This window comes from Cololabis saira, chromosome 2 (genome assembly GCF_033807715.1).
Source record: "Cololabis saira isolate AMF1-May2022 chromosome 2, fColSai1.1, whole genome shotgun sequence".
Lineage (NCBI taxonomy): Eukaryota > Metazoa > Chordata > Actinopteri > Beloniformes > Belonidae > Cololabis > Cololabis saira.
This window is the reverse complement of record NC_084588.1, coordinates 56662906-56690067: the sequence shown is the minus strand read 5'-3', so window position 1 is coordinate 56690067 and position 27162 is coordinate 56662906. Positions and strand designations below refer to the sequence as shown.

Here is a 27162-nt window from a genome sequence, read left to right as displayed (position 1 = left end):
GCTGCTTTCCCCCTTTAGTTCGGTAGTTAAATGCAGCGGGAGGCCGGCCGTCCGTCCGTCCGTCCGTCCGTCCGGCCGCCCAACGAGCCGCTCACCGACATGAACTTTGCTTACAGCGTTGAAATCCTTCCTTTCTCCAAAAGATCTGTTTGGCCAGCAGATTCACGCTCACACTCCGCTGGGTTTGAATGGGGGGCCGTGGGGTGTGTTTGTATGTGCAGGTGGGGGACGGGGGGATGATGAATAGCAGCAAATGTCCTGGACGCTTCACGCTCTTTGTTTTCCTGACATTGGCAGCGGACCAGCCGGCCGGCCTGGAGGACGAGGACCAGCCGGAGAAACCCGCCGATCTTTCCTGCACTTTGGAGCAGCTTCCAGCCCAGACAAATGCAGCAGGTCAGACACTCAGACATGTAGATGTGGTTGTGGGCGACGAGGGGACGGACCCGGGGAATATCGGCTCAGGTTTCAGGCGCCAGGACTTTTGCAGGATTCTTCACATTTTTCTTTTAGCTTCTACTTTTGTTCCACCACCGAAAACGTCTTGAGATGTCTCTGATTCTGACGGTGCTGGACAAGTTGTCGTACTTTCTGTCCCTGATAGCGTTTTGCGTCAGCGTGTCTCACAGCTGGCTGAAGTGAAAGGCAAGGAAAGGCAAGTTTATCTGTGCAGCACAGTTCAACACGAGGTAATTCAAAGTGCTTTATCAACATTAAAAGACACAATTAAAACATAACTAACAAATAAAATGAAATAAAATCATAAGAAAAGAGGATGAGCTGCAGCTGCCTGATAGATCTCTTGTTAAGGCCTGTAAAGATGCCGTTGCAATAATTCAACCTACTGAAAATGAATGCATGAATACGTTTTTCCATGTCTTGTTTGACAGAATCCCCTTAATTCTAGCAATGTTTTTTAGGTGGTAATAGGCAGATTTAGTGATAAACTTTAGATGGCTGTTGAAGTTCAGGTCTGAGTCAATAATTACACCAAGATTTCTGGCTTGATTTGTAGCTGTCAATGACATGGAGCCAAGGTGAGTTAGTTAGTTAATATTTAGTTAGGTGAGGCTGATCTGTTCCCTTTCAGTTTTAAGGCCAAAAATGAACCTCTGTCTTTTCTGCATTTAGCTGGAGAAAATTCTGGCACATCCACTCATTGATTTGGTGAATGCAGTTACTCAATGAGAGTAGGGAACTGTAGTCATGTGGTGACACTGAAATATAGAGCTGTGTGTCATCGGCATAAGTATGGTAGGAAATGTTGTGATGTTCCATAATCTGAGCTAGCGATAGCATATAGATGTTGAATAGAAGCGGTCCGAGTATAGACCCTTGAGGAACCCCACATGTGATCTGGGTTCTCTCAGACTCGTGGTTCCCAATTTACACAAAAAAACTCCTGTGTTTTGTTTTGCGTCTTTCTTTCTTTCTTTCTTTCTTTCTTTCTTTCTTTCTTTCTTTCTTTCTTTCTTTCTTTCTTTCTTTCTTTCTTTCTTTCTTTCTTTCTTTCTTTCTTTCTTTCTTTCTTTCTTTCTTTCTTTCTTTCTTTCTTTCTTTATCCTTTATTCCATTCATTAAAAGAAAAACTAAACAGTTCAATATAATTACAACAAATCTCTTTCCTTGAATGAAAGGGAACAAAAAGAAAAATAAGCTGATTTTATCCGTCCCTTTTTCCTAAGAAATCACATTTCAATTAATGTAATAATAAAAAAAATTACAAATTACGCAATTTAAAAAACAAAACACTTTCCAATAAATGTAATTTAAAAAACAAACAAAGAAAACAAAACCAAAACTACAACAAAGTTATAAAATAACACAAAATATCTGTCGTCAAACACAGATAGTCGTTTCTTTTTTGATTCAGAGAAAAAAAATATAACAATGGTGCTAAAAAGAGAGAGAAAAAAAAAGAGAAAAGCCACCTAACTTAACAATTATCATGATATTTCTACATCAAACTGGCTTTTCTTTTTCTTTTTAATGTAATGTTTGATTTGCATTCTTTGGCTTCTGGATCCAGATTGTTCCATAAACTGATTCCTTTTACAGAAACACAACGTTCCATTCATTTGGTCCTGAAATTGTTTTTTTTAAAGATCTCTGTTCCTTTTAACTTATACTTATTTTCTCTTTTCTCAAATGTTTTCTGTATATTGATTGGCAACATTTTCTTATGAGCTAATTTCCACATAATTAGCAGAATTCTGTGATTCCACTAATTCAAGACACTTCAACAGTTGTAACTGAAGGAATGATGGATGTGAAGGACGACTGTATAGTCTTTATCTTGTCCTGCAGGAGTTTTGAAGGGTGACAGAATAGTTTGTATATTCTTGCAGGAGTGACTGGAGGAATGATGGATTTGACTGTATAGTTTGTATCTTCCTGCAGGAGTGACTGGAGACGACCACCACGACCACCACGATGCTGCAGCGGAGAATCCCGTTCCTCGCTCTCGCTCTGGTTTTCTGCGTCGCAGCCGCCGAGGACTTTGACTGGACCAAGAACGAGAAATCATCTTTTCATTACGGCACCTTCCCGACCGGTAGGATGTTGATTCAACCACAAACCCAGAACCTGTTGGTACAGTGTGCGTGACTAGAGGGTTACTAAACACTAACTAGAGGTTTACTAAACCAAACAAACTGTTGGTACAGTGTGCGTGCAGACACTTTGGGAAGTAGGAGCCACGTTAAAGTCCATCTCACAGCATCTTCACATGTTCAAACCTCCACTTCTCTCTCAAACAGTGAAACAAACGGCGTAATAATGAGATTAAAAGCTCAGGATCACTTACTCACATGGGCACATTTGTTGGTTCTTCCACTAAAGAAAGAAAAACCCACAATGGAATAACCTGAAACTGACAAAAGTCCCTGAAGTTCAGCGGTGTCCAACCAGTCAGAGGCTAAGACGATTGGTTCCTGTTACTGCAACATCAACTACCCATGATCCTTCACTCCATCCACTACCCATGATCCTTCACTCACTCCATCCACTACCCATGATCCTTCACTCCATCAACTACCCATGATCCTTCACTCCATCCACTACCCATGATCCTTCACTCCATCAACTACCCATGATCCTTCACTCCATCCACTACCCATGATCCTTCACTCCATCCACTACCCATGATCCTTCACTCCATCCACTACCCATGATCCTTCACTCCATCAACTACCATGATCCTTCACTCCATCCACTACCCATGATCCTTCACTCCATCACTACCCATGATCCTTCACTCCATCAACTACCCCATGATCCTTCACTCCCCACTCCTCATGATCCTTCACTCCATCCACTACCCATGATCCTTCACTCCATCAAATACCCATGATCCTTCACTCCATCCACTACCCATGATCCTTCACTCCATCCACTACACCATGATCCTTCACTCCATCCACTACCATGATCCTTCACTACATCACTACCCATGATCCTTCACTCCATCAACTACCCATGATCCTTCACTCCATCAACTACCCATGATCCTTCACTCCATCAACTACCCATGATCCTTCACTCACATCCACTACCCATGATCCTTCACTCCATGCTCTCTTAGTATTAGTGTATATATTAGTATATATTAGTATACATTAGTATTAGTATATATTAGTATATATTATTATTAGTGTATATATTAGTATTAGTATATATTAGTATTAGTATATATTAGTATTAGTATATATTAGTATATATTAGTATTAGTATATATTAGTATTAGTATATATTAGTATATATTAGTATTAGTATATATTAGTATTAGTATATATTAGTATTAGTGTATATTAGTATTAGTATACATTAGTATTAGTATATATTAGTGTAGCAGCAGGACATGACATCATCAATCCAAGTTAAAAAGTCTGGTTGCTGCAGGAACAAAGGACTAAATCTCTCTGTGGAGCATCTGGGAAAATAACTAACTGTTAACTTAACTGTGGTATAATGATCTGATTGGTTGTTAACTGTGGTATAATGATCTGATTGGTTGTTAACTGTGGTATAATGATCTGATTGGTTGTTGACTGTGGTATAATGATCTGATTGGTTGTTAACTGTGGTATAATGATCTGATTGGTTGTTAACTGTGGTATAATGATCTGATTGGTTGTTAACTGTGGTATAATGATCTGATTGGTTGTTAACTGTGGTATAATGATCTGATTGGTTGTTAACTGTGGTATAATGATCTGATTGGTTGTTAACTGTGGTATAATGATCTGATTGGTTGTTGACTGTGGTATAATGATCTGATTGGTTGTTAACTGTGGTACAATGATCTGATTGGTTGTTAACTGTGGTATAATGATCTATATAATGATCTGATTGGTTGTTAACTGTGGTATAATGATCTGATTGGTTGTTAACTGTGCTATAATGATCTGATTGGTTGTTAACTGTGGTACAATGATCTGATTGGTTGTTAACTGTGGTATAATGATCTGATTGGTTGTTAACTGTGGTATAATGATCTATATAATGATCTGATTGGTTGTTAACTGTGGTATAATGATCTATATGATGATCTGATTGGTTGTTAACTGTGGTATAATGATCTGATTGGTTGTTAACTGTGCTATAATGATCTGATTGGTTGTTAACTGTGGTATAATGATCTGATTGGTTGTTAACTGTGCTATAATGATCTGATTGGTTGTTAACTGTGGTATAATGATCTGATTGGTTGTTAACTGTGCTATAATGATCTGATTGGTTGTTAACTGTGGTATAATGATCTATATAATGATCTGATTGGTTGTTAACTGTGGTATAATGATCTGATTGGTTGTTAACTGTGGTATATTGATCTGATTGGTTGTTAACTGTGGTATAATGATCTGATTATTGTCCAGGCTTCTCGTGGGGCGCCGGCAGCTCGGCCTACCAGACCGAAGGCGCCTGGAACTTGGACGGGAAGGGCATGAGCATCTGGGACGCCTTCGCCCACAAGAAGGGCAAGATCTCGTCCAACGAGACGGGAGACTCGTCCTGCGAGGGATACTACAAGTTCAAGGTGGACGAACGTCTGGTCCTCCAACAACCACAGAATCAGAACATCTTAATCTTTAATCTAAATCCACACGTTTCTCTGGTTTGTGTTTCAGGACGACATCAATCTGATGAAGGACATGAAGCTGAATCATTACCGCTTCTCCATCTCCTGGCCCAGGATCTTACCCAGCGGACTGAGAAGTACCAGCCCTCACTTCCTGTTATATATATACTTATATATTTATATAAAACCAGCCCTCACTTCCTGTTTCCTTCAGGATAATTATATATATATACTTATATATTTATATAAAACCAGCCCTCACTTCCTGTTTCCTTCAGGATAATTAGCTTTATATATATATATATATATATATATATATATATATATATATATATATATATATATATATATATATTATATATATATATATATATATATATATATATATATATATATATATATATATATATATTTATATATAACCAGCCCACACTTCCTGTTATATATATACTTATATATTTATATAAAACCAGCCCTCACTTCCTGTTATATATATACTTACATATTTATATAAAACCAGCCCTCACTTCCTGTTATATATATACTTATATATTTATATATAACCAGCCCTCACTTCCTGTTATATATATACTTATATATTTATATATAACCAGCCCTCACTTCCTGTTATATATATACTTACATATTTATATAAAACCAGCCCTCACTTCCTGTTTCCTTCAGGATAATTATATATATACTTATATATTTATATAAAACCAGCCCTCACTTCCTGTTTCCTTCAGGATAATTAGCTTTATATATATATATACATATATATATATATATATATATATATATATATATATATATATATATATATATATATATATATATAACCAGCCCTCACTTCCTGTTTCCTTCAGGATCATTTCCTTTCTAAAATAGACCTGCTGAAGTTTTCTAGGAAACACCAGAAACAAACCTTTTGGTATCTTAATAATAAGAATAATAACTAGAAAATTTCAGGACATTTTGATTTGGGCCCTCCTGCCCATCCGTCCCCTCTCGCTGCTTTGGTTAATTTACGTAAATCACAGCTTCATGAAATTTGAATATGTTGTAGTCGACAGCGAGGCGAGTTTTGAAACATTTGAATCATGTCCCTACGATAACCTGTTGCCTAGCAACAAGCGTCCAAAGTCAAATGGACATTTTTTTTTAATTGAAAGTTAAATATCTCAAGAACTGTAATAATTGGCATAATGAGGTTGAAAGATGTTTTGGTCCGAAGTGAACCGAGTCTGGAAACATTTAAATGATGTCACTACGATAAAGTTCGGCCGAGCAATAAGCTAAAAAAACCCAACGAAGGCTGTTCTATTCTTTTCTATTCTATTCTATTCTATTCTATTCTATTCTATTCTATTCTATTCTATTCTATTCTATTCTATTCTATTCTGTTTTATTCTATTCTATTGTATTCTATTTTGTTCTGGCTTATTCTATTCTATTTGGGTCTTTTCTATTCTATTCTATTCTATTTTGTTCTATTCTATTCTGTTCTATTTTGTTCTGGCTTATTCTATTCTATTTTATTATTTTCTATTCTACTCTATTCTATTCTTTTCCTTTCTTTTCTTTTCTGTTCTATTCTATTCTATTCTATTCTTTTCTATTCTACTCTATTCTGTTCTTTTCTGTTCTATTCTATTCTGTTCTTTTCCATGTCACATGTTGCAGATGAACACATGAATGTTTCCATGTGACATGTTGCAGGTGAACACATGAATGTTTCCATGTCACATGTTGCAGGTGAACACATGAATGTTTCCGTGTCACATGTTGCAGGTGAACACATGAATGTTTCCGTGTCACATGTTGCAGGTGAACACATGAATGTTTCCATGTGACATGTTGCAGGTGAACACATGAATGTTTCCATGTCACATGTTGCAGGTGAACACATGAATGTTTCCGTGTCACATGTTGCAGGTGAACACATGAATGTTTCCATGTGACATGTTGCAGGTGAACACATGAATGTTTCCATGTGACATGTTGCAGGTGAACACATGAATGTTTCCATGTGACATGTTGCAGGTGAACACATGAATGTTTCCATGTCACATGTTGCAGGTGAACACATGAATGTTTCCGTGTCACATGTTGCAGGTGAACACATGAATGTTTCCATGTGACATGTTGCAGGTGAACACATGAATGAGAAAGGAATCAAATACTACAACGACCTGATCAGCCTGTTGTTGGACAACAAGATCACGCCCATCGTCACGCTGTACCACTGGGATCTTCCTCAGGTGAGTTTACCTTTTACCTCAGGTGAGTTTACCTGGATTTACCTCAGGTGAATTTACCTTTTACCTCAGGTGAGGATTAGCTCAGGTGAGTTTACCTGGATTTACCTCAGGTGAATTTACCTTTTACCTCAGGTGAGGATTAGCTCAGGTGAGTTTACCTGGATTTAGCTCAGGTGAGTTTACCTTTTACCTCAGGTGAGGATTAGCTCAGGTAAGAGTTTACCTGGATTTAGCTCAGGTGAGTTTACCTTTTACCTCAGGTGAGAGTTTACCTGGATTTACCTCAGGTGAGTTTACCTGGATTTACCTCAGGTGAGAGTTTACCTGGATTTAGCTCACGTGAGGATTTAGCTCAGGTGAGGATTTGATTTGATTTGATTTGATTTGAAGATTTAATTTCAAACATGCATGATAAAAAAAGAGTACAAAAAAGTGAAAAAACAGAATACAAATACATTTTTCAATCAGGACTTTTACTTTAATTCACTACATTTAAAAGTTAAAATATATATTTTTACTTTGTAACTTTGACATTTGCCACAAATTAAAATAATCAAAGAATTATATTTTGCAAGAAAGACCGTTTATGTTTGGTGTTGTATTCTATACCAGATTTCATTCACCTGAAAGTAAAATAAAAAAAACAAGGGGAGGATAATTTTTGGTTGTGTTGCTTTTTTTCATGCGTACTATAAAATACTTGTACTTTTACTTTTTTTACTTGAGTATATTTTTTCACAAGATACTTTTGATACTTAAGTACATTTAATGTGAGCTACTTTAAGACTTTTACTCAAGTCATTTTCTTATGGGCGACTTTAACTTTTACCAAAGTCTTTTTCAGTTTATGTTATTTCTACTTTTACTTAGTTACTTTTTTTCAGTACTTTATAAACCTGTGATCGCCCTTCTGTCCACGACTCCACAGATGCTGCAGGACAAATATGGCGGCTGGCTCAACGCTAGCATGATCAACCACTTCAACGACTTCGCCAACTTGTGCTTCGAGAGATTTGGAAACAGAGTCAAGTATTGGATCACGTTCAACAACCCGTGGGTACGTTAGCGTTAGCAACCCGTGGGTACATTAGCGTTAGCAACCCGTGGGTACGTTTGGCTGTGAGGCCGACTGGTGGCTAACGTGGGGAGTTTGGGTGTCTTGTGTTCCTAACGTGGGGAGTTTGGGTGTCTTGTGTTCCTAACGTGGGGAGTTTGGGTGTCTTGTGTTCCTAACGTGGGGAGTTTGGGTGTCTTGTGTTGCTAACGTGGGGAGTTTGGGTGTCTTGTGTTCCTAACGTGGGGAGTTTGGGTGTCTTGTGTTCCTAACGTGGGGAGTTTGAGTGTCTTGTCTCCATAACGTGAGGAGTTTGGGTGTCTTGTGTTCCTAACGTGGGGAGTTTGGGTGTCTTGTGTTCCTAACGTGGGGAGTTTGGGTGTCTTGTGTTCCTAACGTGGGGAGTTTGGGTGTCTTGTGTTCCTAACGTGGGGAGTTTGGGTGTCTTGTGTTCCTAACGTGGGGAGTTTGGGTGTCTTGTGTTCCTAACGTGGGGAATTTGGGTGTCTTGTGTTCCTAACGTGTGGAGTTTGGGTGTCTTGTGTTCCTAACGTGGGGAGTTTGGGTGTCTTGTGTTCCTAATGTGGGGAATTTGGGTGTCTTGTGTTGCTAACGTGGGGAGTTTGGGTGTCTTGTGTTCCTAACGTGGGGAGTTTGGGTGTCTTGTGTTCCTAACGTGGGGAGTTTGGGTGTCTTGTGTTCCTAACGTGGGGAGTTTGGGTGTCTTGTGTTCCTAACGTGGGGAGTTTGGGTGTCTTGTGTTCCTAACGTGGGGAGTTTGGGTGTCTTGTGTTCCTAACGTGGGGAGTTTGGGTGTCTTGTGTTCCTAACGTGAGGGTGTCTTGTGTTCCTAACGTGGGGAGTTTGGGTGTCTTGTGTTCCTAACGTGAGGAGTTTGGGTGTCTTGTGTTCCTAACATGGGGAGTTTGGGTGTCTTGTGTTCCTAACGTGGGGAGTTTGGGTGTCTTGTGTTCCTAACGTGAGGGTGTCTTGTGTTCCTAACGTGGGGAGTTTGGGTGTCTTGTGTTCCTAACGTGAGGAGTTTGGGTGTCTTGTGTTCCTAACGTGGGGAGTTTGGGTGTCTTGTGTTCCTAACGTGGGGAGTTTGGGTGTCTTGTGTTCCTAACGTGGGGAGTTTGGGTGTCTTGTGTTCCTAACGTGGGGAGTTTGGGTGTCTTGTGTTCCTAACGTGGGGAGTTTGGATGTCTTGTCTCCCTAACGTGGGGAGTTTGGGTGTCTTGTGTTCCTAACGTGGGGAGTTTGGGTGTCTTGTGTTCCTAACGTGGGGAGTTTGGGTGTCTTGTGTTCCTAACGTGGGGAGTTTGGGTGTCTTGTCTCCCTAACGTGGGGAGTTTGGGTGTCTTGTGTTCCTAACGTGGGGAGTTTGGGTGTCTTGTGTTCCTAACGTGGGGATTTTGGGTGTCTTGTCTTCCTAACGTGGGGAGTTTGGGTGTCTTGTGTTCCTAACGTGGGGAGTTTGGGTGTCTTGTGTTCCTAAGGTGGGGAGTTTGGGTGTCTTGTGTTCCTAAGGTGGGGAGTTTGGGTGTCTTGTGTTCCTAACGTGGGGAGTTTGGGTGTCTTGTGTTCCTAACGTGGGGAGTTTGGGTGTCTTGTGTTCCTAACGTGGGGAGTTTGGGTGTCTTGTGTTCCTAACATGGGGAGTTTGGGTGTCTTGTGTTCCTAACATGGGGAGTTTGGGTGTCTTGTGTTCCTAACGTGGGGAGTTTGGGTGTCTTGTCTCCCTAACGTGGGGAGTTTGGGTGTCTTGTGTTCCTAACGTGGGGAGTTTGGGTGTCTTGTCTCCCTAACGTGGGGAGTTTGGGTGTCTTGTGTTCCTAACATGGGGAGTTTGGGTGTCTTGTCTCCCTAACGTGGGGAGTTTGGGTGTCTTGTGTTCCTAACGTGGGGAGTTTGGGTATCTTGTGTTCCTAACGTGGGGAGTTTGGGTGTCTTGTCTCCCTAACGTGGGGAGTTTGGGTGTCTTGTGTTCCTAACGTGGGGAGTTTGGGTATCTTGTGTTCCTAACGTGGGGAGTTTGGGTGTCTTGTCTCCCTAACGTGAGGAGTTTGGGTGTCTTGTCTCCCTAACGTGAGGAGTTTGGGTGTCTTGTGTTCCTAACGTGAGGAGTTTGGGTGTCTTGTGTTCCTAACGTGGGGAGTTTGGGTGTCTTGTGTTCCTAACGTGGGGAGTTTGGGTGTCTTGTGTTCCTAACGTGGGGAGTTTGGGTGTCTTGTGTTCCTAACGTGGGGAGTTTGGGTGTCTTTTGTTCCTAACGTGGGGAGTTTGGGTGTCTTGTGTTCCTAACGTGGGGAGTTTGGTGTCTTGTGTTCCTAACGTGGGGAGTTTGGGTGTCTTGTGTTCCTAACGTGGGGAGTTTGGGTGTCTTGTGTTCCTAACGTGAGGAGTTTGGGTGTCTTGTGTTCCTAACGTGGGGAGTTTGGGTGTCTTGTGTTCCTAACGTGGGGAGTTTGGGTGTCTTGTGTTCCTAACGTGGGGAGTTTGGGTGTCTTGTGTTCCTAACGTGGGGAGTTTGGGTGTCTTGTGTTCCTAACGTAGGGAGTTTGGGTGTCTTGTGTTCCTAACGTGGGGAGTTTGAGTGTCTTGTGTTCCTAACGTGGGGAGTTTGGGTGTCTTGTGTTCCTAACGTGGGGAGTTTGGGTGTCTTGTGTTCCTAACGTGGGGAGTTTGGGTCTCTTGTCTCCCTAACGTGGGGAGTTTGGGTGTCTTGTGTTCCTAACGTGGGGAGTTTGGGTGTCTTGTGTTCTTAACGTGGGGAGTTTGGGTGTCTTGTGTTCCTAACGTGGGGAGTTTGGGTGTCTTGTGTTCTTAACGTGGGGAGTTTGGGTGTCTTGTGTTCCTAACGTGGGGAGTTTGGGTGTCTTGTGTTCCTAACGTGGGGAGTTTGGGTGTCTTGTGTTCCTAACGTGGGGAGTTTGGGTGTCTTGTGTTCCTAACGTGGGGAGTTTGGGTGTCTTGTGTCCCTAACGTGGGGAGTTTGGGTGTCTTGTGTTCCTAACGTGGGGAGTTTGGGTGTCTTGTGTTCCTAACGTGGGGAGTTTGGGTGTCTTGTGTTCCTAACGTGGGGAGTTTGGGTGTCTTGTGTCCCTAACGTGGGGAGTTTGAGTGTCTTGTGTTCCTTACGTGAGGAGTTTGGGTGTCTTGTGTTCCTAACGTGAGGAGTTTGGGTGTCTTGTGTTCCTAACGTGGGGAGTTTGGGTGTCTTGTGTTCCTAACGTGAGGAGTTTGGTGTCTTGTGTTCCTAACGTGGGGAGTTTGGGTGTCTTGTATTCTAGTCCATCGCTGTGGAGGGATATGAAACTGGGGAACATGCTCCTGGACTGAAGCTGAAGGGAACCGGAGCCTACAAAGTGGCCCATCACATGATCAAGGTGAGGTTCACGGTTGGTCAACGGTTTCCAGGGTCGTGTTGCTTATAGGACGAAGGAAATATGCTACATTCCAATGTGGGACAGACAGAAGTAAGGCAAGGCAAGGCAAATGTATTTATATAGCACATTTCACAGGACGAGCATGGACTCAATGTGCTCAAATACATAAACAAAGAAATAAACAAAATGACAAGGTTACAATAACAGAAACAGACAAAAGGATGTCAAGAGAAAAACAACAATAATTCCATTATAACAAAAATGCTATCGCTCAGCCAATCATTTAGAGTTTAGTCAAACGCCTGCGCAAAAAGGTAAGTGAGGAATCTGTCCGGTATGTATTCAGCATGTCAACCATGTAGGAGGGAGCTCAGCCATTCCTAGATTTAAAGAATATAAGAAGAACTTTAAAATCTACTCTTTGTTAACAGGGAGCCAGTGAGGAGAGGACAAAACAGAATTCTGGCCGCAGCATTTTGAATAAGCTGGAGTTTATGTAACACTTGCTTTGTTAGTCCTGCAAAAAGTGCAATAATCTAATCTACTGGAGATAAAGGCATGGAGCAGCTTTTCAGAGTCTGATTGTGCACACTGTTACCACTGTGACAAATTCCTATGTGTTTAACACAAATGGCAAATAAAAGTAATCTGAATCTAAATCTTTGACGGAAAGCATCTTACTTTAGATATATTTCTTTTCTTTTTTTTATATCTTTTTATTTCACAATAATTTTCACAATTCACATTTTCACATGCAGGATTTCTATTATACCCACATTCCTACCCTCCCCATAATTACCCTAGGGAAAAAAGAAAAAAAAAAGAAAAAAAAAACATACATTAAGGGAGAACAAAATTAAATAAATATAAAAATAAATAAATAAATAAAAAAATATATAATGGCAGCAACAGCGATATCAAACTATATATATATATATATATATATATATATATATATATATATATATATATATATATATATATATATATATATATATATATACATATATATATATATACAAACATACATACATATAAGGCACAAGTTCAAAAATAAAGATACTCATTGGTCCCCTTTGGAAAAATTATCCAGTTTTTAGAGTAATGGGAACCAAAATTCTTGAAAAATATGAGCACGGTTGTATTTTTCTAAAGTAAATTTTTCCAATGGTAAAAAAACTGAAATTTGATCCAAAAAAAACTTGAAAGTTGGAGGGGAATCATCTTTCCAAAGTAAAAGTAAGCATTTCTTAGCGAAGTATGTGATCATAATTAATATCCTGCTTTTTTTCCGGTCTAAATAAAGATCCAGTGTGTCATTTAATAAATACAAATTGGAGCTTAACTCAAAATTAATTTCTAATACTGATTGTGTGAAGGAATGAATTGATTTCCAGAAACGTATTAAAAGATCACATTCCCAAAACATATGTACAAATGTTCCATCGATTCTTTTACATCTTGGACATTTTGAAGAGATATCCTTTGACATTTTGTGCATTTTAATTGGAGTTAAATAAAGTTTGTGAATAAATTTAAAATTCGCCTCTTTAATTTTATTACTAGTAAAAGGAAAATGTATATTTTCACATATATTTAACCAAGTATTTTCTTCAAAGACCATCCCCAACTCCTTCTCCCATATCTTCACTAAAGTTTGGAAAGATGACAAACCTCCTTGTGATAAAATATTATAAAACTCACTGATCTTTCCTTTAATTGTGTCTGAAGTTATAAATATGTCCTCTATTTCAGATAGTCCAAGTCGAATTTATTTGCTTTGATAAGTGATTGAACAATGCTCCGTATTTGTAAATATTTAAAAAAGTGTTTGTCAGGGATGTTGTATTCTGATTTTAAGTCAATTAATGATTTTAATTGCATTTTCAAATTAAATAAATCCTTAAACTGTTTTAAACCAGAGTTTGCCCATTCACCTATGTTGATATGTTTGATATTCAGATCTGGATTTTGATAAATAGTGGAATGAATTGAAGTACAGGTGGTAATACAGTTTTTTCCTACAATCTCTCCATGCTAACAGGGTATTAAAAACAGAGAAACATTTGTCTATGTTTTTTATTTTTTCAAACTTATTCATAAATATAAGAGAGACCAGTGGCAGGGGTTCGAAAAACTTTGCCTCCATTTGGACCCACCGAGACTCCTGTCTCCCCAATGCCCAAGATACCAGATTCCTTAACTGGGCTGCCCAAAAATAATATTGGAGATTGGGGAGGCCAAGACCTCCCATGGATTCTGGTTTCATTAGACTGATCCTAGGTTTTTTATTGCCCCAAATGAATTTTGAGATGCCGCTATTTAATGGTTTAAAGAACTCCACAGATAAAAAGCATGGTAACATCTGGAAAAGAAAAATAAATCTTGGTAGAACATTCATTTTGATAGTGTTTATGCGCCCTAATAGTGACAGTGGAAGAGAAGACCATGTTAACAGGTCTGATTTTATCTTGTGTACAATTGGAGTGTAATTTTCTTCAAACAGATTATCTAAATTGGGAGTAATATGTATACCCAAATATTTAAAGCCCCCTTGTGTCCAATGAAAAGGACAAGATGTAAGCATTTCTTCTGTTGGTGTCATGTGTAAGAGAACAGCATTAGATTTACTGAAATTGATCTTATAACCTGAGTAACTTCCAAACTGTTTAATTGTGTTTTGCAAGTGTGATATTGATTTCTCTGGGTCCGTGTTGTATAAAAGAATATCATCTGCATATAAGGAAATTTTATGTTCGTTATTATCGACCTTTAAACCTTGAATACTTATGTTGTCTCTTACTCTTGCCGCCAAAGGTTCGATCACCATTGCAAAAAGCAAAGGTGACAAAGGACAGCCCTGCCTTGTCCCTCTAGATAAAGAAAAAAAGTCAGAGCACCTGCCATTGGTTATTACTGCAGCTTTTGGACAATTATAAATCATTTTAATCCATTCAATGAAATTAACACCCAAATCAAATTTATATAAAACAGAAAAAAGAAATTTCCACTCAACTCTGTCAAAAGCCTTCTCTGCATCTAAAGAAAGAAGAAGAGAAGGCTCCTGGCGGTTGTTGAGAGAATTAATTATATTCAAAACTCTCCTTATATTGTCAGAAGCATATCTCCCCTTTATAAAGCCTGACTGGTCTGGATTGACCAACTTAGGCAAAACAGAGTCCAGTCTTCTTGCTAATAGCTTAGTGATGATCTTATAATCATGATCCAAGAGACTTATAGGTCTATATGACGAGCACTGTAGAGGATCTTTACCACTTTTATATAAAACACTTATATGTGCTAAATTCATTGATTGAGGAAGTAATTTTTTATAACAGAAATTGTTCAACATTGTCAAAAAAATAGGTTTAATCTTTGACCAGAATTCCTTATAAAATTCAACTGAGAAACCGTCCGGTCCTGGACTTTTATTTATAGGCATTGAATTGATTGTATCCAGAATTTCTATTTCTGTAAATGGGGAATTCAAAAGGAGTCGATCTTGAGCACTTGCTTTTGGTAGATTAATATATACTTTAGATATATTTCTGAGATGATAGAAGGCCGTTCCTGGAGACATTAGCTATGGAAGTTGAGATCAGCATCTAAAACACCCACGTTTTTGACAAGCTCACAAGTAGGTCATGAATGAATAAGAAAACTGCATGCATGAGGGCAGGAGAGGATCTTAACTGTGACGGGGAGAAACCTGGAGATTCAGAGGAGGATACTTACTCTCAGGGAAATGTTTACAGAGGACCAAGCTCCTACCGGACTGATATATGTCACACACAAGTTTGGTCTTTTACACACCTCCAATTTACCCTTGGACCTCGGACCAATTGATTTCTTTCCCACAAAAAAGGAAAAGGACTCCATGTATGAAGATGTCATTTTTCTTTTCTACATAATGTCTTTTCTGTATGTGTTGACTGCCTTTTCCATACAAAATAAAAAAGAAATATGCTAGATTCCAGTTTCTGATAGGCAACAACATGTACAGCTAACAAAATGAATCCATTGATTTACCATTCACATTACATTCACACCCGAGGTTTGGAACCATCTAGCGCCTCCTCATGTGTGCAACTTAAAAACCAAAGAAACTAAGACTGAACATTGTGAACATGGTTTGTGTCTCGTCGGCAGGCTCACGCTAAGGTCTGGCACACGTACGACATGAAGTGGAGAAGCAAACAAAAAGGTGGGAGAACCGCCTGCTCAGATCCGTTTTCATGTTTGTGTCTGTTTGTTGTAAATGAAGATGTTTCCAGCGTCCGTGTCATTGTCCAGGTCTGGTTGGGATCTCTCTGACGGCCGACTGGGGAGAACCGGTGGACGTGTCCAACCAGAGAGACATCGAGGCGGCGCAGAGATACATCCAGTTCTACATGGGCTGGTTCGCCGGGCCGCTGTTCCACGGAGACTATCCTCAGGTCATGAAGGATTACATCGGTAGGTCCGGGAGACGCTGCACATCCGAGCTAACATCACACTAATCCACACTAACAACCTGAACGCCTTTAAGGACAGAATAGCTGGAGGTTTCTGCTATTATGAAGATTATTAGACTAAAGAGTTGCATCATTCAAATAAGGGTGCAATATTAAGGGTGCACAATGATATTGCACTATCTCTTGATGCCAAGTGCCCTGTTGTTTTAGTACCGTATTTTCACGACCATTCGGCGCACCGTGTGAAAAGGCGCACCCTCATTTTTGTGTGTCATTTTTAGATTTAAAACACACATACGGCGCACCGACCCAAAAGGCGCAGTCTACAGACATGGAGCTGCACACACGCGCCGCAAAACACACACACACACGCTGCAAAACACACACACAAGCACACAAGTGTGCTTATTTGAAAATAGAGCGGGAGCAAAACTTAGTTTGATTGTATTTTATTTCAGTTTTTACATTAATCAAACCCTTCAAAGTCTCATCCTCTGTTTCTGCATTAAAGAGCTCCGCTAATTCAGCTGCGCCAGTCCGAATTTCCTCGGTGTCAGTCACTTTCTGCACAACAGTAAATAAACTTTTCATACCCCGTTGTGCGAATCCTCCACCGCGCAGACCTCGTCTCCCCCCGGTGCAGATCCCGTCTCCCCCCGGCGCAGACCCCGTCTCCCCCCGGTGCAGACCCCGTCTCTCCCCGGTGCAGACCCCATCTTTCCCCGGCGCAGATCCCGTCTCCCGTTCAATTTTAATTTCTTCCGCCAGCGCTACTGCTTTCAGTTTTCCCTTTACCGTTCTCATGGTGGCCGTCCACCTTACATTACCGTAATACAGGTAATAGATACGGCGCACCGTTTCATTGGGCGCGCGGCACATTTTTAAAAAGAAAAAATAATTTTATGTGCGCCTTATGGTCGCGGAAATACGGTACTACTAGATCTACTACTACTAGTACTACTAGATCTACTACTACTAGTACTACTAGATCTCACAGCAGCCTTTGATACAGTGGACCACACAGTCCTCCCGTCACGCCTGAACAATCATGTTGATCTCCGCAGCTCTGCACTCCAGTGGTTTACTTCGTATTTGTCCGATAGAACTTTTTCTGTGATGACTGGTCTCTCTCTCTCTCTCTCTCTCTCTCTCTCTCTCTCTCTCTCTCTCTCTCTCTCTCTCTTGCGGCGTCCCTCAAGGTTCTATTCTTGGTCCAATTCTTTTCTCTTTATACATGTTACCACTTGGGTCTATTATAGCCTGGCACAACCTATCATTTCACCGCTATGCAGATGATCTGCAGATCTATCTGCCATTGAAGCCCAGAGATACTGATGCACTAGCTTTAGCTAACCACTGCTAACCGATGCTAACCCCCAGGCAGGAAGAGCGGCCAGCAGGGCCTTCTTACCGATGCTAACCGATGCTAACCCCCAGGCAGGAAGAGCGGCCAGCAGGGCCTGCTAACCGATGCTAACCCCCCCCCCCCCTAGGCAGGAAGAGCGGCCAGCAGGGCCTGCTAACCGATGCTAACCGATGCTAACCGATGCTAACCCCCAGGCAGGAAGAGCGGCCAGCAGGGCCTCGGGGCCTCCCGGCTGCCCGTGTTCCTGCCCGAGGAGAAGAGCTACGTGAAGGGAACCTGCGACTTCCTGGGCCTGGGCCACTTCACCACCCGCTACGTGACCCAGAGGAACTACCCGTCCGGCCTCGGGGACAACTACTTCACCGACCGGGACCTGGCCGAGCTGGTGGACCCCAAGTGGCCCGACCCCGGGTCCGAGTGGCTCTACTCCGTCCCCTGGGGGTTCCGCCGCTTCCTCAACTTCGTTAAGGTACGAATCTCTGCAGCTATTCCCCTCCTGACCACCGGGGGCAGCATGTCTGAATCTCTGCAGCTATTCCCCTCCAAATAATAAAAATGAATAAAAGTAATAAAAACAAAAATAATAAAAATAAATATAAGTAATAAAAATAAAAATAATAAAAATAAATATAAGTAATAAAAATAAAAATAATAAAAATAAATAAAAGTAATACAAATAAATGAAAGTAGAGCAGAGGAACCATGACCTTGACCTGTGACCTTGACCTGTGACCTTGACCTGTGACCTGTGACCTTGCCCCCCCAGAGCCAGTACGGGAACCCCATGATCTACGTGACGGAGAACGGCGTGTCGGAGAAGATGCTGTGCACGGACCTGTGTGACGACTGGAGGATGACGTACTTCAAGGAATACATCAACGAGATGCTGAAAGGTGCCGGTCCTGCTGGTTGGTGAGGCTGGTCGTCATGGCAACACCTCGGGGTAATAAACCCTCTGTCTCCCCCCCAGCGGTGAAGGACGGCGTGAACGTGAAGGGCTACACGGCCTGGTCTCTGCTGGACAGCTTCGAGTGGGACGAGGGCTACACGGAGCGGTTCGGCCTCTACTACGTGGACTTCAGGAACAAGAACAAGCCGCGCTACCCCAAGGCCTCGGTGCAGTACTTCAAACGCATCATCAGCTCCAACGGCTTCCCCAACCAGAGAGAGGTGAGCGAGGACACGCCCTGAACACGCCACCAACATGCCCTGAACATGCCGTTGCCGCGACGCCTTTGCCGCGACGCCGTTGCCGCGACGCCGTTGCCGCGACGCCGTTGCCGCGACGCCGTTGCCGCGACGCCGTTGCCGCGACGCCGTTGCCGCGACGCCGTTGCCGCGACGCCGTTGCCGTGACGCCGTTGCCGCGACGCCGTTGCCGCGACGCCGTTGCCGCGACGCCGTTGCCGCGACGCCGTCATGGAACCCTGCCACACTACAGACACTCACAGACCGGGGTCGGATCAAAACACGGGTTTTATTCCCCACTTCTCCAGCCAAATGCAGTTGCTGGCCAGCTCTCTGCGCTGCAATTAACCCCAATCTGCAGATAAAACTAGTTTGTTGAGGAAAAAATATTAACTATTTGTAGCTGCAGAGGAAAAAAATAATCTCACGAGGAAAAGAAAAATATTGCTCACGCCTCGGAGTCTCTTCAACATAATATAGCAGTCAAAAAAGAAAAGAGAAGTAAGAGTGATACAAAACATGTACTGTATGTTGTACTATTATACAAATTTATTGAAACACATGGCGAGTCAAACATTTACCAAAGCAGCTGCCAAACACTCCTAAACAAGGTAGCCGGAGACGGTGGTTCTGCAGAACTGCGGCAGTAAATCCTTCTAAAGAGTGCATCTCCGACGAGGAGTTCCATTCTTTAGTAGGGATTTCATATGGATCCAGACCGTTAATAATCATTATTTTCTCCATATACCGCTCCCTGGCTTCCTTGTTTAAGGTCCCGGTAAATTCCAGTTCATTTCCAGCAGTTTAACATCTTTTTTTTGCGTTCCGTCTGTTCACTTGGTGAAACAGAAAAGCGTCCCGTCTTCTCTCAAAACAAATGCAGCGACGGGACAGGAGTTTTCTGGCAGTACGCGCTGGTGCTCATGGGAAACGTAGTGTTCTTTCTAGTAAAGCACTACCGCTTTTGTCCAAAAGATGCCGCCAAACTCAGAAAAGCTGAAAGTTACGTTGTGCTGCTTTAAATTGTTTTTTTGACTCATACAGTCAAACTACTTGATCTACTGTATACATACCGTACATTTGTTATTATTGATAAAGGTTGTCAAGTTAAATGGCGTGTTGTTATACGGTCATTTTGTACCAACGATACATCTGGGATGGGGAGAGGTTTGAGGGGGGGCCCAATTCAGTCAGGGACGGGCCTGATGCCAGAACCGCATCGGTAGCGGCTCCCAGGGCTAACCGGTGAATTTTATAAACTGCACAAAGTAAAGTACGGATCCTTAACTAACTACGACACCGGTGAGCTCCAGATACCAACATTTATTATTTGAGAAATATTTGAGAGGGGAAGATTTTTTTTATTAAGCACTTTGAGAAAAAAGTTGAAATGTTGAGAAAAAAGTCGAAATTTCATCAATAAAGTCAAAATTTCGCCTTATTTCCTCAACATTTCAACTTTATTCAACAAATTTAGACTTTTTTCTCAAAATTGTATTTCAACATTAATCTCAACATTTTGACTTTTTTCTCGAAGAGCATAATGAAAAAAAAAACGTTATTATGGTCTTTGGGAAAAAGGTGGAAATGTCTAGAAAAAAGTCGAAATTTCATGAATAAAGTCAAAATTGAGACTTTTTTCTCAACATTTTGACTTTTTTCTCGAAATTGTGCTTCAATATTAATCTCGACATTTCGACCTTTTTCATTTTTTTCAAGTGCATAATGAAAAAAAGAATCTTCCTCCTCTAAAATATTATTTGTATTTTCCTCCTGCCCGGCCCTGATTCTCTCAGCGCCGTGTTCTTCATGATGATGAGTTTGTTCATGTACATGAGGTTTCTTCAGAACAGTCAAGGGTCTGTTATGGTGTTCCGCAGGGTTCAGTGCTAGGGCCAATCTTGTTCAGTTTATACATGCAGCCGTTGGGAAGTATAATCCAGAATCACGGCATACACTTTCATTGTTATGCTGATGATACGCAGCTCTATTTGTCTATGAAGCCGGATGAAACAGAACCGTTAGTTAAACTTCAGGCATGTCTTAGGGACATCAAGGACTGGATGTCCAGAAATTTCCTGCTTCTAAATTCAGATAAAACAGAGGTTATCATTCTTGGTCCAGAGCATCTTAGGAAGGGATTAGATGGTGTTGCGATGGCTTCCAGTGCAACTGTGAGAAATCTTGGTGTTATTTTCGATCAGGATTTGTCGTTTAAACCATATGTCAATCAGGTTTGTAAAATAGCCTTTTTCCATCTCCGTAATATTGCAAAGATTAGGAAAATCCTCTCGCAGAGTGATGCAGAAAAACTAGTTCATGCGTTTGTATTTTCTAGACTAGATTACTGTAATGTGTTATTAGCAGGATGTCCAAGTAATTTGCTGAATAGGCTCCAGCTGATCCAGAATGCAGCAGCACGAGTACTGACAGGAATCAGCAGGAGAGACCACGTCTCTCCAGTGTTAGCGTCGCTCCATTGGTTACCCGTAAAATTCAGAATCCAATTTAAAATGTTATTACTTGCATATAAAGCCCAAAACGGCTTAGCTCCGCATTATTTGCAAGACCTGATAGAGCCTTATGTTCCTGTCAGAGCTCTCCGTTCTCAGAGTGCAGGTTTACTCGTAGTTCCTAGAGTATCTAAATGTATATTTGGAGGGCGGGCGTTCTGCTATCAGGCACCATTACTATGGAACCAACTTCCAATCTGGGTTAAGGAGGCTGACACCACCTCCACCTTTAAAACTAAACTTAAAACCTTTCTGTTTAGTAAAGCCTATAGTTAGTGTTTAGTAAACCTCTAGCTGGTGTTGGTAAATCTCTAGGTAGTGTAAACTTTAGTGTGTCAGAGTCGCTCCTGTAGTTTCTTGTGCTGGCCCCCCCTTCTCCTCCCTTTTCTCTCTTTTGTCCATGTTGCAGCATCCTTTGCCGGACACCGGAACCTGCAGGTGGTCGTGGGTGGCTTGTAGCTTGCATTACGGAGCACAAGTCTTTTCCTGACCCTGCACCCCAACCTGGGACTTGCTGATTGGGCCGGAGCTTCGGGAGCTGCGTGCTGGCCTGCGGTCCCCACCCCTGGTCATCCCGTTGCTGCTTCCACCTGCCTGCTGTGCTGTTGACGTCCCTGACCCACCAGTCTGGCCCTCGGCAGGAGGGTCCCCCCTGATGAGCCTGGTCCTGCTCAAGGTTTCTTCCCTCCTAAAGGGGAGTTTTTCCTTGCCACTGTTTGGATTAAGGTTTTTCTCCCACTAGGGGAGTTTTTACCTGCCATTGTTTATGTAATAACTGCTCGGGGGTCATGTTCTGGGTATGGGTCTCTGGAAAGCGTCTAGAGACAACTCTGTTGTATTAGACGCTATATAAATGAAATTGAATTGAATGATCAGGAGAGTCGACTGCAGCCGCTGGACGGTCCAGTCTGAGGAAACATGCTGTTAGACTTCTGTTAAAGTAACGGGTCGGACCTGACGGGTCATTGGAAGCTAGTGGAACAAAAGACAGGAAACCTGACAGGTCATTGGGACACTGGGTCCCCTGCACCCATGGTTTGACTTTTTTCTCGACATTTTGAATTATTTCTCAAAATTTCGACTTTTTTCTCAAAATTTTGACTCTTTTCTCGACATTTCGTCTTTTTTCTCAAAAAACGGATATTTCCCCCTCTACATTTATAAAAATACCATAATTTCCAGGAACCTGCATAAATATCTGTTAAGCTGCTATGAGCAGCCAAACCTACAGGGGGCAGTGTAACGAGAAGATAAAGTCATGCTAGCCAATCAGAATCCTGGAAAAAAACATCAACAAATGACACGAGTAACTTCCAGTTACTTCCAAGATGAACCAGAGTCTTTGGTTTGGAGTGACAGAGAAGTGGAGTTACTTTTAAGTGTGACTTTAGAATATAAAACAGGTAAAATACCAGAAAATATTGACGGTTACAAACTAATTGTAACCACAGGTGTCACTCATGACGCTGGTGACGTTTCTGTCTCATAATGTGACGTTCTGAAGCCTAAATGTCCGTTTCTCTCCGTTTACAAGCAAACGTGAAGACGGAGGTTTTAAAAATCTACACTTTGGCCGGAGTTTTCAGAAATGATGGTTTTCGGAGACTTTGAGCTTCGTTTTTGTGTAAACGAACGAACAAAACACATGAAAACACCAACGTTTCTGATACATGGAAACGGGGACTAAGCTGGACTTTAGTTGGTATCTGCATTTACACAGCTGTTGATCCCCCCCCTATCCTGCTGTTGATCTTCCGTTCTAAAGTATCTGATGTTTAATGTTTTGTCTCTGCAGGTGGAGAGCTGGAAGAGGAAGGCCGTGGAGACCTGCTCGTCCAGCAACCAGCTCCTGGCGGCAGGTCAGTACGGCGTTATAACGGCGTTAGCGCCGGCTCCAGACGCCTGGGGGGGCAAACCAAGGAAAATTCCCAAGCTTTGATTCCTTCACTAACAGGGTTTGTCTTTGTTTTGCCCCTCCAGCTAGAAGAAAGTCCCAGGGAGATCAGGAACATGCAGGGATGAGAAACGCTTGGCCAGTGCATGATGAAGTTTAGGTACAAACGCTGACGTGATGCTGTGAAAATAACATTTAATTCAGTTTAAAATGCTTCGTTGATACCTGGAGGGATTGAGTAACGTGGTTCCTCTAACCTGCTCCAACCCCGATAAAAACAGGAAGTTCTCCGACCTCAGTCCTGGGGAGTTAATGACAGTCCGAACGAGGACTTAAAGGACTTAAAGACACCCTATGCAGTTCCTCGTCCTCCTGCAGAAACATGCAAACATGTTTTCTAGCATTTCCATAGATAAGAGTATCATAAATGTGCTTAGTTTTGATGTTTTTCTGGTCTAAATGTCTCAATATACTGTCCTTATGTTTGTATTTACAGACGTTAGGACGTCTTAGTGAGTTGTTGGTTGTTTCACGCTCAGAGCCGGATTAAATAAATGGACTACACTAGGCAGACTGTGATTTTTGGGCCCCCCTCCATCGATGTTATTTATGAATTGAAATCTTAAACTTACCAAAGTTACTAATAAAAGTTAATTCACATTTTACATAGCATAGTCATAGTCAAGTTGGTTATTTGTATTCCAAAATAAGTCATGTGTTGTATATTAAACAGTCTATCAGACTATTTTTTTATTTTTATTATTTATACGTTATTACAACGCTCTATTAAATGCTATTAAATTATCCTTATCTTATCAATTGCGAGTATCATTGTCATTTTCATTCCCTGATGGAAATTTCCTGAATCTGTCTCGTTCTCTCGACATTGTGTGACAGTTTGTTCCAACTCCACCGTCTGGATCAGAGCAGCTTGTGTCTGCGCTTGGTCTGATCAGTTGTATTGAACAACAGACACATATATTTATTGATATGCACAGACTAGTACACATTTAGGTCTGTAATGGAACGTGACTGTTGATATTTATAAGGGAAAAAAGGAAAAAAAATTGAAAAAAAAAAAATTGAAAAAAAACAAAAAAAATCTTGCCCATAGCGCGAGGTTCGCACACCCCTTGCGGCGGCCCTGTGCGTATGTATGCCTATATATATGTATGCATACTAAATATAGTAATAATGCACTTATATATGCCTTAGGTTTTTACCGGCATGGTATCAACCACTAATATGTGTGCAGACAAAAAAAAAATATATATATATATATTTCTTTTTTTTTTTTGTCCCTCTGTCTGGGCCCCCCCCGTCAATCGGGCCCTAGGCACATGCCTAGTTTGCCTTTGCGTTAATCCGGCTCTGATCACGCTGCTGCTTTTTTATTTATTTATTTACTATGGATCCCCATCAGTCGTCACGGCAGTGAAGACGATTCTTCCTGGTCCAACATTTACACATAAAACAATAAAATACAATCCTTACAATTAAAACAGAACTAATTATAAACTAAAATCATCTGAGACGTGATGGAATTTAACCCTTAAACTGTTGAAACCAGTCAGAACCAAACAACAAATATTCAATTTTACACTCAGAGTTTCAGAATAAACCAAGAATTTCAGAATAAAGTTCTGCTTTTCTTCATTTGTTTTTGAATCTAACTTCAGTTTCAGTTTTTAGCTTCAGTTTCAGTTTATTTTCAGACATCACAAAAAAAAGAATAAAAATAAGACAAACATCAAAATAGCTTTTACAAAATTAAAAATAAAATAAAAATAAAACTTACAACAAGGAAACAAATACACTGTTCAAAGAAAACATTACAAAACAAAAATATATTCCAATAAACAAATAACATCCAGATCTAAAGAGGTTTAGCTGATCAACGCTTATTCATTACCCTCAAAAAGATTATTTAAAGTAATAAAATAAAAGCAAGAAGTGAGAGATAAGTGACTGCGAGTAAAACAAATGACCTCCATGAGGAAAACAAAGATTCCTGGATCCTCGAGAAATAAGAAAGAAAAAGTTGCAGTTACACGTTTCCTTCATCCTGGAATAATCAAATAACCAAATAAATTAATAACCAAATCAACATGAAGCATCACCTCATTACTCTGATAGAGAGAATCATCTTCTTTTCAATGTTTTTTAAATAAGGTTAAAGTTCTACTTGATTTCAAATCCCTCTCCAAATTATTCCATCCGTCTCAGTTTGGTTCTGATGGTTGATTTCCTGTATCTCTCTCCTCTCTGAGCTCGGAACGGCTTTGTCTTCAATTCATTAATTAGCAGAAGTTTATTCCAGTGTGTTCCTGCTCTATGATCTGTTCCTGCTGTGTTTACACCCTGATTCTAGTTTAATAGTTTATTCTGGTTAATTGTTCCAGACCCTGATTCTAGTTTAATATTTTATTCTGGTTAATTGTTCCAGACCCTGATTCTAGTTTAATATTTTATTATGGTTAATTGTTCCAGACCCTGATTCTAGTTTAATATTTTATTCTGGTTAATTGTTCCAGACCCTGATTCTAGTTTAATATTTTATTCTGGTTAAATGTTCCAGACCCTGATTCTAGTTTAATAGTTAAAGTTAAAGTTAATCCTGGTTAAATGTTCCAGACCCTGATTCTAGTTTAATATTTTATTCTGGTTAAATGTTCCAGACCCTGATTCTAGTTTAATAGTTAAAGTTAAAGTTTATTCTGGTTAAATGTTCCAGACCCTGATTCTAGTTTAATATTTTATTCTGGTTAAATGTTCCAGACCCTGATTCTAGTTTAATAGTTAAAGTTAAAGTTTATTCTGGTTAATTGTTCCAGACCCTGATTCTAGTTTAATATTTTATTCTGGTTAAATGTTCCAGACCCTGATTCTAGTTTAATATTTTATTCTGGTTAAATGTTCCAGACCCTGATTCTAGTTTTATAGTTAAAGTTAAAGTTAATTCTGGTTAATTGTTCCAGACCCTGATTCTAGTTTAATAGTTAAAGTTAAAGTTTATTCTGGTTCCAGATCCCCTCATCGGTCACATGGAGATGGTGACGGAGATCGTGGTTCCAACCGTCTGCACTCTCTGCATCCTGCTGAGCGCCGTGTTCTTCATGTTCCTGCTGCGGAGACGCCTCTGAGGACCCACGACCCCCCACCCTGGACCTTCAACCCCCCACCCTGGACCCCCCAGCCTGGACCTTCAACCCCATCCTGGACCCCCTCTGTAGGTCCTCCTCCCCCCCCCCCCCTGAACCTCCACCCCCTCCTACATCCTGCTGAGCGCCGTGTTCTTCATGTTCCTGCTGCGGAGACGCCTCTGAGGACCCACGACCCTGGACCTTCAACCCACCCTGAACCCCCACCCTGGACCCCCCCCGGACCGCTGTAGGTCCTCCACCCCCCCAGACCTCTTACCCCCCCAGACCTGCTGTTGTTGATCTGGTGTCTCAGGTTTTCAATAAAGAAGGAGTTTGACCTTTGACCTCTGGAGGACTGAGATTCACCTGCTGCTGGTTTAGCTGCTGATCAACACCTGGACCAGGAGGTTCTGGACCACCAGAACATCTGGACCAGAACATCTGAACCAGCAGAACCTCCTGGTCCAGATGATCAGGAGGTTCTGGTGGTCCAGATGTTCTCCTGGTCCAGAACTTCCTGGTCCAGATGGTCCAGATGTTCTGGTCCAGATGTTCTGGTCCAGATGTTCTGGTCCAGATGTTCTGGTCCAGATGTTCTGGTCCAGATGTTCTGGTCCAGATGTTCTGGTCCAGATGTTCTGGTCCAGGTTTTTCCAGCTTTACTCTAATAAACTGCTGTTTTTTTGTCAACAAGTGATGATGAAATAGTTCTGATTTAACAGTTGTACATTTTGGGGTTTCACTTCAGTTAAATACACTTTTAAAGATGAAATTGTGAGATGTAATTTTTATTGAACATAAATAAAGATCTTAAAGTTAA

General features: G+C 41.1%; 1 protein-coding gene across 4 annotated transcripts; it reads left to right on the top strand.

The window, feature by feature from the left end:
* Nucleotides 1-241: 241 nt before the first annotated feature.
* On the top strand, nt 242-27162 carry LOC133418796 (lactase-like protein). 4 transcript variants are annotated; one of them, XM_061707667.1, is made up of 15 exons: nt 242-396; nt 2401-2554; nt 4878-5038; nt 5130-5217; nt 7232-7341; nt 8270-8398; nt 11689-11784; nt 15934-15988; nt 16078-16239; nt 17799-18073; nt 18371-18497; nt 18575-18774; nt 23101-23164; nt 23286-23359; nt 26227-26363. In XM_061707667.1, the coding sequence occupies exons 2-14, from the start codon at nt 2434-2436 to the stop codon at nt 23357-23359; spliced, it is 1662 nt and encodes a 553-aa protein (XP_061563651.1). In that variant the 5' UTR covers nt 242-396; nt 2401-2433; the 3' UTR covers nt 26227-26363. The 4 variants fall into 4 exon arrangements, with proteins under 4 accessions (XP_061563651.1, XP_061563626.1, XP_061563643.1 ...); XM_061707642.1 differs by lacking the exon at nt 23286-23359 and having other exon boundaries at nt 26227-27162; XM_061707659.1 differs by lacking the exons at nt 242-396; nt 23286-23359 and adding an exon at nt 418-655 and having other exon boundaries at nt 26227-27162.